We start from the raw sequence: 12,151 nt of genomic DNA on the forward strand, positions 1-12,151 counted from the left end.
CATGCTGCCATCACCAGTAATCTGAAATGGCCATGGCTAAATTGTTTCGGTCATAATTTGAAGATCGCCATGACCAATAGCCTCCAGGACGAACAACAGCGAATGGATTGAGCACTGGGAGTCTGCCATGCAATTATCGGCAGTTTCACTCATAGCTGGCAGAAGAAACGGGACCTCAGGAAAGCTCAAGCCGAACTTGGTCTCCCGGAGCATGACGTTGTCACGGTAAATATCTTAGTTGATATACAGTTGCCAACGTTCATGAATGAGCATTTTAGTGCGACTTTTGAGACAGCTCTGGTGCTGAAGAGAGAGCTCCATGGTGTTGATCTATCAGTCCTTAATAACAGATTAACAAACATATGTCACTAATATAGCTTCAGGAACGGCTCATTTAGAGCATGCACAATGTGATTGAGTAGCCTATTTCGTCAGATGGAGTCAGGCTGTAGTAAATAATAAATGGTTACATTATTATTTTCTCCACTTTGAATGTGTGATTTAAATGTGTAGAATATTAGAGCATATATTGAATATTGATTTCACGTATTCTTATTCAGGATTGCGCCACCTGCTGGGGTTCAAAGCAAAAGATGATCGGGCACATCTTGAAGCAAGCACAGGCCATACGATGGGTCCTCGCGGATGATTGATGGGCTCAGCCATCACTTACCTGGCAAGACGTACATATACTCAAGTCCATCAACAACGCCCTCCAGCCTGTCAGTGCCTTCACTGATATTCTGTTAGGTGAAAAATATGTTACAGTGTCCTCACTTCTGCCAATGCTTCAACACCTCGAAAACGATGTATTGGTGGAGTCACAGGAAGACACCGAATTGGCAGCTGCACTGAAAACCAGAATTCTGACCAAGTTGTAGGCCAAATATGAAAATGATGACCTCAAAGAGTTGATGCACATTGCCACTCTTCCAGATCCTCGCTACCGCAGAGATCAATATGAAGCTTTGGCTGAGACAAAAGGGAAAGTTGAAAAACAAATGATCAACCTTGGATGACAGGCACCTAGCCTGGCGGTGACCATCAGGGCGGAAGAGGAGGACGAACTGGAACCACAACCAAAAAAGAAAAAAAGTTTGGGAAGTCTTCTGGGGGAAAAAAGGGCTTCAACAACATCCGCCACTTCCACTGAGGAGTGAGCCACAGCGGAGCTCTCCGCTTATCTACAGGGGCAAGTGGTCAACGGAGAGGAGGATCCGTTAATTTGGTGGAGAGCCAATACCTCAAGTTACCCCCTGATGCATTTGTGCCACAAGCACACCATCGGAGCGGGTATTTAGTATGGCAGGCAATATCGTCACTCCCCAGCACTCACTGCTTAAACCCGGCAAGGTGGACATGTTGGTCTTTCTAGCAAAAAACAGCTAGTGAACTGTACATAGACGTGAGTATTTCATTACATTTTTGTAATTTTGTGCTTGCGTTTTGACTGATCTGTTCAGGCCTTCACACACAATATTTTCGTTTTTACGATGTTTTTAAAAAAATAATGTTTCAATGTTAAATATAAATATTTGGTAACACTTTAGTATGGGGAACATAAAAAAACTTAATTACTAGTGAATTAGTAATGATCAAGATGTCACTTTAGTATGGGGAACATATTCTAAGTAACAAAAACTTAATTTACAGTAATTTAACACTATTAACATTGTTATGCAAGAACAGACCATATTCATTAAGTGTTAGTAAGGGAGAATAACTCTTCTTGTGGTACTACCACCTTATAAAGTCCATACTAAGCAAAGCATATTGAGATGGTACCACTAATAAGCAATAATTCTGAGGTTATAGAGGGAAAACTCATAGTTAATGGCTTACTGTTGGTATAATAAGGCCACGCAGAATAATGCATTAATGAGTACGTAATAATGACCAATTAAGAGCCAATATGTTGCTAATTTGCATGCTAATAAGCACCTAATTAATGGTGACTACGTTCCCCATACTAAAGTGTTACCAAATATTTTTTTACAAACAATTAGGCCTAGTGTGATTTCTGTTAGAATTCGGCTTTTCATTTGTAATTTATTGTTGTCATTGCGACGATGTCTAGGTCTACACTTTATTTTGACCGTTGTCACTGTGTTGAATAATAAAAGTTCCAGAACGAAAGTTTCCGTGTTTGACACCCACTTCTTAAGGTCATCTTGACTTTGACTGTTTTTCTTTGTAATTATATCAATAATAAATTAACTTCTGGTTAGTAAGGTAAAGTAAATGTTTTAGCGCAGTGCTGCCACTGTGTGGTAACACGTGTTCACAGAATGCAAATGCTTTTTATGACCTTATTTATATATCTTATTATTAATACAGTATACCCGATACCGCGGTATATTTTAAGGTCGGTATGACGGTGGGAAAATATGGATACTGTCCAAGCGTAGTGAACACTTTTGCATACAAATTCGGCAGCATCTCATAGACACACAAACGACTGCTTAATATTATGGCTTCTAATGGGAGGGATATCCCAACAACAAATACATAGCAATTATATTGAAAATTGTCACTTTCCTTTCAAGTACACTTCTGGATATTGAGTTTAGAGCAGATACTTGTTATACAAGTGCATAACAAAGCCTGGTAGCCTTTGAGAGAATTGTACTTGGTAAGCCCATAATCACTCCACCTGGTGAAGTCTTTATGGTATTTCAGCGCTACTGGATAAGCACACCATTAAGACAGAGACAAAACAGATAAAACAGAGTTTGTCAACTGGGCTAAAGGAGCAACATCACAAGCACATGACAAGAGCCTAAGCCATTCAACAGGACAGCCCTTACCTGGCAATGTTGACAATGTGGTTGGCCCTGCAACTCTGTGAGCTGACTCCCTGCAGGAGCTGCTCAAGGGGAGAAACCAGTAGGGAGGCCTGGCTCTCCCTCAGGAGGTCCATGAACACCACCTCCTTCTGCAGGGCCAGGTCCAGCAAGCACAAGCAGTGCAGTACTGCTGATTCCAAATGCTTCTTACCTGGAAGAGCACGAGAATACAAAAAAGCAGGGTTATGTATGAGAAAATGCAAGGAAAGAGCACCCTATTAGAAATAGACAGAAGTAGAGCAGACCAGGCAGAAAATAGCTGTGCGTGTATGTGTTTATATGTGTAGGACATCAGCTCAATATGCTCTCTCACCGGGGAAGGGTGCATAGGTGTCCAGCTGGCATATCCCCTCCTCCAGCAGGCTAAGACAGAGGGCAAGTGTGGGTGAGTCATTGAGCAGATGGACCATGATGCTATGGCCAGGAGGCTTATTGGCCGGGATCTGCTTCCCTTGCAGCTCCACCATCTCCTGGACAAAGTCTGAAGGCTGAGGCTCATAGTCCTGCAGTAGCTTATGGAAGACCTCCAAGACGGCATCAGCTACCTCCCACTGAGGCATGGAGAATTGTAGGGGGGGTAGGGGTGGGGGTGATGAAACACCATAGTTTAACAAATGAGACAGGTGGTAAAGAAAATGAAATGTTCATTAAAAAAAAAAAAACCAAGAAAAATATCTTATCAAACAAATTGTCGGTAAATCATCAGTTAAGAGTAATTCACATCAAATTCGCAATGCAGATTTGAAATTTACTTGTAGTCAGTATGACCCCCCCCAACTGCAAAAATGTGGATGATTTATATGAATGACTTTACCATTTTTTAAGCTTGTTTAATCTTTAATTGTGATTCAGTACCCCAAAGTCTACATTTATACTTTATTTCCTTTGATATTTTGCAGTTCAGTAATGTTATCAGATTGAATCTTAGGATTTGAATTCATTTTGGGGGTGGGGGGTGGGGGGGGTCAGTGCTTGAATCCTAAATCATCCTTCGAACAGGAAACTGTCACTGCTGATTAAATATCAATTTCAATCACTCAAAATATAATGTGTACAAATTAAAACTGATATCTATTTAAAGATGTGGTAACTAATTTGTTGCTCGTGAGTTATCTTTGCAGTGGTTTGCCTCCAGCTTATTAAGTTCAACATGTTGGTACGCTGTAGTCTAGTATGTCAGTTCCTAGTTTTGATCAAGCTATTTTCTTATCCTTTACAAATGCAAGCTCAGATGCATCTTTTGACTATTTATAAATTGCTAATAAATATGTGAGCTATGCGACTTTTTACTTTATCTATAATTAGATCAACATACGTACATTGCACCATTCTGTGATAAGGGCACTAATGTGAGAGTGGAGCAATTTGCGTGATGCTGCACCTGGCCTATTTATCAATGACCAAAATAATGTTTAAGATTTGATTTTATTCAAATTTTGTTCAAATTCAAATTCTAAAAAGTCTGGATTTAAACTTGATTTTAGGAGATAATTGACAGCACTACAATTCATATATATATAGTATAGAGCATATTTAAAATATAACATGATCAGTGCGTGATGCACGAAACAAGCTTGTACTGCTATATATTAAAGTTTATATATATATATATATATATATATGTTCTAAATGCATATAACTTCACCTTAGACAGACCCTGAGGAGGAACTGTTTAGCAACATACCTTCTCTGCTGGACGGCGATATGCTCTGGTGGGGAAGGGGAGGAAAACAGAGTCACGTAGGAAGGTTAAGTAAGGCTGGAATCCTGGTGCACGTAGTCCTGCCCCCAGGTTGACTAGCAGGCTGCTTTCAACCAATGTGCTAATCAACTGACAGAAGGCCCGCGTCAGAGGGTATTCTTCACAGCTCGACTCGATCTCATTCAGCTCCAACTGAGAAAGGGGAACACAGAAGTCTGGAGTTTAGATTAAGTACACATTCATTCTCCCTCTGTCTCTTAAGGTGCCTACACATAAACTACAAAATTAAGCAACTTCTAAAATCCAGAATGAAGTCAAATGTACATGCGTTTTTGCTCTGTCTGTTGTACGAGCACAAACTCAAATTTGATGATGAAATACGGTCCACAGTACTAAACTCTCTAAACAATCAATTACCATCACAATGTCAGATTATGAACAGATAGCGAATGTGTATTTTTCTTCTTCTTCTTCTACCTTATTTTCCAGCAAGCCTTAAATTGAAAATTAAATATACAATATCAGCTACTGTTCTGTTTTTTTTTAATCATTCTTGTCTTTTTAATGCGTGCTTTTTATTTATTTTATTGTTGCACCACAGTGGAGTTGTACTCCCAGTTTCGTTGTATTGAAAAGTACGATGACAATAAAGGCATTCAATTCAATTCAATTCAATTCTGCAACTTGTGAAACTTTACATGAAAACCTTATCCTTTCCCACACTTCAAGATTGACCATGATGCACCATGACTTTGATTCACCAAATCCTCCTGCTTGGCAGAGTCTGCACTGGCGTAAATATAGGTGGTGCAGCCGGTGCAGTGGCACCAGGGCTCGTCGCTAGGGGGGGCCCATCAATATTTCTGCATGCATTGTCCTAGTCCAATGTTACGTGTCTGTTTTGAGCATGTGATGATAGCTTGTTTAGCGCACGCAATATCATTTACCTATCTAGCCTACCTAAGTAACGTTAGAAAAATAAAATCAAGCAAGCAAGCATGAGTTACACACATAAAAGTGGATGTAAAAAGAGGAAGGAGACCAAGGAAAAAAAGGAAAGCTGCAATGTGTGCTGCGTGCATGCCAAACCATGCAATCTACCAGGTTTTGAGTCTGATGTGTGCTCCCCTGTTACTGTCGAATGACAAGGCTATTAGCTATATTACAGCCTAGTTGCTTTGTTGACTTGTTTCATTGCCTTGTCGACTGATTTGATTTAGAGACCGTCTGTTTAGGTTTCCGAACTCTGTCTGTGGTGTGTCCGCTCTCCATGGTCCTGAAGTGTAGCCAATCTTTGACGTACTGACCTTTACAATAACTAATCTGTGTAAACTTTGTCTGTTACTTTGATATTTCTATTTTATTTGTTATATTTTATGCTGTGAAGAACTTTGTGATTGTATATCTGTGAAAGGTGCTATACAAATAAATTACTAAAATTACTTACTAAACCCACCTATGGTGGTGGTGGTGTGTGTGTGTGAGCGAGTGAGGGAGAGACAAGGGGGGGGGGGGCTACGAGGGTTGCTTGCACCAGGGCCCATAATAAATGTTACGCCAGTGAGAGTCTGCAATGATGTGGCTTGTTTAAGAAACCTTAAAAGCAAGGTTTAGACTTCAGAAGTGAGGGGACAGCACCACAGGAACACGCAAAACAACAGCATGCTATTGAAAAACTCACCTCAATTCCAGCAGTCTGTCTCTGTCCCGGAGCTCGCACTGTCTGCAGAATCTGCAGTAGAGGTAGAGAAGCATGGAATTCAAAACCTTGCTTTGAAGAGAAAAACTGCAAAAATTGCCTTCAAAACAATAGCTTCCTGCATAAAGCCATAATAATATGACTTTAAACATATACACATATACATACATAAACATATATCTTCATTCTAAATGTCAGATATCCACTGTTTTGAAAATAAAATAAAAGGATTGGCAGTCCAAACTTAATGTAATCTATTTTATAGCCCAGAGTTAGTTCATTATAACATTATATGTTTTTTTCTACTCATACCAATATACTGTGTTTTGGAATATAATATTTCATATATAAAATGTCCAATTTGTCCATACTCTACTGCAGACATGTGAAATAAAATTATTCTTTCTGGTGAATCCACCTGAGTATACTCAAGAGACTGCCAAAGTGAAGCTGCGATCTCTGGTGACTTTCCAAAGGCAGCCAGGCAGTGTAGGAGCTCGGCCTTGAGGATAGGTGGAACGCTGCACTGTAGCAACCCCAGCATCACTACCACTGGTGTCCACTGGGGGTGCTCACACAGGGCCAGTCGAGCATTTTCACTCTGGGGGGAACAAACAAAATGGAAAACATAAAAAGTTAACTTTTTATGTTTTATGTAGTATTAAATTAAGTTTATATTATATGTAGTAATATAACTACTTGTTTGCTGTTGAGTAACATGATTTAAAAAAAAAACCCTGATAATCCTGAATTTAACTGTAGTTGGAAGAATAACATTTTGATAAGATTAGATATCTGTTGCTTGCAGTCATGTCTACAAACCAAGTTGGACAACATTTCTAACCCTCATGCGATTAGTTTTGGAGGGAACTGCTTAAATCTGCAAAGGACTTGGTACCCAACAAAATCTGGGTGATGAGTTTCAAAGATTTTTGGACAACAAAACCAATCAAAATAATATCCTAACTTTGTAAACCGTCCTAATCATAGATAAATAAGAATTAAACAGTATTTGGTTCTTGCTCCAAAATTTAACCAAATATGGAGCATGTAAGTCAAGATAGAAAGTCAAATGCACACAAAGCATTGAACGCATATGTTAAAATATGAACATCTCAGCCCTGTTATGTTTCTGGTTGAAAATCAAAGTGCCAGAAATTTTAAAATGTAAGTAAATCAATTTTGGCAAGACAGCACACCACATCTCGGTTGCAAATAGGGCTTATGAAGAACCGCCTCAGCTTTGAGTACGGGTATTCTATCCTCAAAAGGAAATGGATGTCCCATTCTTAAACTTCACTGTAATTACTCATTTCATTGGGCTTAAAACCACAAAAAAACAAAACATACCCAGGTAATGATGGTTGTGAGCACCTCCAAAAAACAAGTAAGTCCCTCCAGTTCTCTGTGGGTGATGCCCCTCAATGGCGGGTGGCGATAGTGTAATGTGTCTGGATTGGGAAGGTCTCGCCGCAGGTTCTCATGGTAAAGCATGAGGGAATGAAAGAAGTGTTCCCATGACACAGGGCTACCTGCTACTCCTTGAATGTTGTCACCTGCATAAATATACAAAATATTAGCAAGGTGTCTTTATGGATGCTCAATAGTCCAGGTAAGAAAATTACATAAGGTTCAATCAGTTCATCTGGACACAATGTTTATGGAGAGAGAAACGTTTCATCACTCATCTAAGTGACCTCTTCAGTCTCAAATGACTACAGGATTCCCCCCCTTACAAACAATACAGTCGTATAACGACCGAAAACAATGTTCGGGTTTCATATGCAAATTGCCATGAGCAGTAACTACAGTTTCAATGGCATTGTGTACTATTCACCAAGGATTTGGGAATGGTTGCAATCACAGCAAAATTAAATCTCAGGATGTAGATGTACTCTTAGCCCCCTGCCCTTGGTTCAGGGATGGTCGTTCCCTCTTTCACATAGATGGCCTCTTTGACTCCCCCATTCAACCAGCGTTCCTCCCTATCAAGATGTGCAAATCTTCATCCTTGAAAGAGTGGCCACTGGCCTGTAGATGGGTGTAGACTGGAGAGTCCTGGGCTGACGACGTAGCTTTTCTGTCTTGTGCCATCCTCTTGGCCAGCATGTATTTGGTTGTTTCCCCGATGTACAATTCACAGCAATCATCCCGGCACTTAACCATTATCAGCGGTCACTTGAAGCGAATGTGACTGTCCTCACTGTTGGGTTGTCTACTTGTGGTTCTCCATGTGGCTGTAGAGGCCAAGCCACGATCCACATACTTTGGTGCAGTGTGAACAGGGGAAAGTCGTGGTGGTTGGTGGGGGTGGTTGAGCCCTTTTCTCTATCTCCTTGCGGTGCTGTCACTTTTTCTCTGCAGCACAACGGAGTTCCATTTCTTAACATGTAGCTCCTTCCTGCACAGATTTCTTCTAGGAGTGCCTATCCAGTGCAATGTGTTCCCAGTTGTTTGATGTGATGTTGAATTTCTTCAGACTGGTCTTGATATTGTCCTTGAAATGTTTCTTTTCCCCGCCGGGGAATCGCTGACCTTCCTTTAGCTGGGAATAGACTTAGACTGCTTTTATTTGTCATCGTGTCCTTATATGCATGTCTCATACATACAAGGGAATGAAATTACATTTCACAAGGACCTCAGTGCCACATAAAAACAAATAACACACAATAAATATTAAAAACAAAAAGTGCATTAAAAACAAGAATTACTTCACAGACCTAAACATCACAAGCACACCTGACACGAACAGTGAGTAAGGTGGTCAAAAAGTCATTTTATGGAAGGTCTAAGTGCTCAGGCTGTTGAGGAACCTCACAGCCTGAGGAATGAAACTGTTGCATAGTCCGGTGGAGGCGGCACGGATGCACCGGTACCTCCTGCCAAAGGGTAGGAGGGTAAAGTGGATGTGGGAAGGATGGGTGGGGTCCTTCACAATGCTAAGAGTCTTCCAGGTGCACCGTGTGTCATAGATAGCCTGGATGGATGGGAGAGCAGTTCCTATCTTTCCAGCTGTCTTCACTATCCACTGTAGGGATTTGCAGTCGGAGGCCTTGCAGTTCCCATGCCAGACAGTGATACAGCTGGTCAGAATGCTCTCTATGGTGCCTCTGTAAGATGTGATGAGGATGGGTGGGCGGGGGGAGACTCGCCTTCTTCAGACGCCACAGGAAGTGAAGACGCTGCTGGGCCTTCTTGGAGAGCACAGTGACATGTGAGGACAGGATCTGTTTGGGGAGACGCGTGTTGGACATGCGGATGACATGGCCTTTCCATCGGAGTTGGTGCTGCATTATTGTGGTGGTGATGCTAGTCATGTTGGCTTCTTCTAGAATGCGTCTGTTGGTGCATCTGTCCTTCTAGCTGATCCTCAGGATCTTTCGTAAGGATCTTTAGTGGTATTGTTCCAGGGCTCTCAGGTGCCTGCTGTAAGTGGTCCATGACTCTGCTCCACACAGCACAGTGGGGAGAACAACAACTCTGTAGACCGTGAGTTTTGTTTGGGCCTTTATGTCTCTCTCAGTCTTCAAAGACTCTTTTCCTGAGTGTGGCGTAAGCGCCACTAGCACAACTCAGGCAACAGTTGAACTCAGAATCGATGTCAGCTTTTGAGGAGAGAAGGCAGCAAATGACTGTATGATCAAGTACCTCCCGTGGTTGCAGTGATTCAAAACCTTTGAAAAACCAGTTTTACACCACAATTGAGTGCTAACTCCTCAGCTGGTTTTTCGCCTAAGTCCAAGCACTGGAGAAGGGGAGATATGCAGGCAGTGCCTCTGTATTTTCCTTTCTCCTGGTAGGCAAAAAAAGGGGTGGTTTGTCATTAAGTCCAAGCATCAGAGAAGGGGAGATAATGCCTGGCGGGTATCTGCACTCCACTGAGTGTACTCTTTTAGTTATTACACCAACTTTTGTTGTTCATGACACTTTTGGTGTGAGTGTACAGTAAGATGACCATACACCAGTGGTGGGCTATCAGGGCCATCAAGGCCTTCTCTGCTGGCCATGTCAAAATCAAAATCATAATTTGTTTTCCATAGTTAAACTGAAGCGTGCCTGAAATGTGTCTGAATTCAATTATTTGTTTTCTCGTGGAGCTGAGCAGCAATTTCCTATGCCATCTGAACGCATTACAGCCCCTTGGACCAGCACTAGTGGTACTGCTAGCCTTTCGTTGAAGCCTGAAGCTGCAAACTGATTACAACTTCCGAGTGACCATATCATCAGCCAATCAAATTTTGGTGTGCAGTAACAAAACACCCCAGGGGCCCTGCGATATATCAGTGCTAGCCCACGGTGTCGTCATCAACTTTGAGCTTGAGCCTTTGGCGGGTTGTGAACTAACCTACACATTCACAGCTACTGACGATCTTGTTGCCAATCTACTTGGTGTTTTTTGCCAATCAAGGAGAATTGTCTGTATTTTTTTTTCACACATTCTCCCAAACAGGCTAAATTACTGGATAGATTTTGCAAGAGAAGGCTGCCATGAGTCTCTCAAGTGAGAGACCAACTCCAGGTTGGTGTTGTGGCTATACTTTATTGAATTTGTTGAAGTTGCATGAGTGACTGGTGAACACTACATCAACTGTGGACACTTGTTTGTCATTTGTGTGCCATGTGGTGTGTGTGTACAATCTGGTTGCTGAGTGACATAAGGGAAAATCTGGTCGTGACGTTGCAGTAGCTGCTATAGTGCAGTGCTGTGCATGTGCATTGTGGTTGTTGAAGATCAGCTGTCTTGTTGGTGTTGATGCATATAGTGCGTGATAGGTGATAGTGTATTTTGTATGTGGCTGTGTTGGTTATATCAGCACCCATTGGGAAATTTCTGTGTGTTTGTGTGTGTGTGTGTGTGTGTGTGGGGGGGGGGGGATTCATTACCCTTACTGAAACCCCATGCTATGCTACTGCAATACACTGAATATCCAGCATAGTGCTGAACAAATAAGAAATATAAACTCGAAATTACCCTTACTTTCAGGGAAAAAGCAAAAAGTAAGGGGTGAACAAGATTTTTTCCTGACAACAGTGATATGATATTACCATGTGGGGCTCCATTGGATTTCATCAAGGTGAAGCAGTAGTGTGCACACTGAGGTCCATTGGCTAAGCCCTTTAGCATATGCAGATAGGGGATGTACAGAGTAGAGGGCAGCAGGTCTCCCATCTGACGCACAAACTTAGATAATACCACCTGAAACATGACATCAAAAAATATTACCAGGAAAATGCAACGGAAGGAGTAAATACTTTCAAGCGCGAAGCTTATACAAGCAGTGAATAGGCATCACAGGTATCACGGGTTTGCAGATTTTCTGTTGGTTATTCATGCCAAAGCCAGAACTGTGTCTGCCTATTTACCATAAAACAAATGTATCCAATAATGTACAAATAACAGCAAGATGCAATTTTGGAAATAACTGTTACATTAATGCCTCAGTTTCAATCCCAGATCTTAGTTTTTTCCCTGTGCCTTTCAAAATTCACTAGTATTGTAATTCACAAAGACAAAAGTGAGAGAACAGGAGACCCTTACCTGTTTGTGTGGAGGCCTCTGCAGGGCCATGCCCAGGTAGGATCCCTGGAGGGAAGTGTGTTGAAGAGACTCTGTGGGACACCAGAACTCCAAAGCCAGCTCCAGACTAAACGGATCTTTACCATAAAACTCTCCTATCTGGAGAGAAAATAAGGTTAATTCAGCGGATGCTGTTTTCAATAATGCCAGCTACTGCTAGAAGCACAAACTCTACAAAGTCCATGTTGGTTCTTCTCGTGATTTTATGACATCTTATGAGGTCAATGGAATTTGTGCATATTCATGTCCTACCTCTAGATACAATTACAACCAGCCACATTTCAGAAGTGAGAGCACAATATCAGGTGCTGTGCCAGCTGGGGCAG

The 12,151-nt window shown here is 41.6% G+C and overlaps 1 protein-coding gene across 1 annotated transcript in view; it reads right to left on the reverse strand.

The window, feature by feature from the left end:
• Window positions 1-12,151, reverse strand: part of nup205 (nucleoporin 205) — a 45,492-nt gene that overhangs the window by 26,314 nt on the left and 7,027 nt on the right. The window contains exons 10-17 of the mRNA XM_056281223.1: window positions 11,787-11,924; window positions 11,294-11,444; window positions 7,598-7,803; window positions 6,666-6,848; window positions 6,230-6,280; window positions 4,531-4,740; window positions 3,160-3,397; window positions 2,808-2,997 (exon numbers count right to left, since the gene is read on the reverse strand). Coding sequence (XP_056137198.1) covers window positions 2,808-2,997; window positions 3,160-3,397; window positions 4,531-4,740; window positions 6,230-6,280; window positions 6,666-6,848; window positions 7,598-7,803; window positions 11,294-11,444; window positions 11,787-11,924 — 1,367 coding nt within the window. The remainder of the gene's footprint in view (window positions 1-2,807; window positions 2,998-3,159; window positions 3,398-4,530; window positions 4,741-6,229; window positions 6,281-6,665; window positions 6,849-7,597; window positions 7,804-11,293; window positions 11,445-11,786; window positions 11,925-12,151) is intronic.

This window comes from Lampris incognitus, chromosome 6, assembly GCF_029633865.1.
Source record: "Lampris incognitus isolate fLamInc1 chromosome 6, fLamInc1.hap2, whole genome shotgun sequence".
Lineage (NCBI taxonomy): Eukaryota > Metazoa > Chordata > Actinopteri > Lampriformes > Lampridae > Lampris > Lampris incognitus.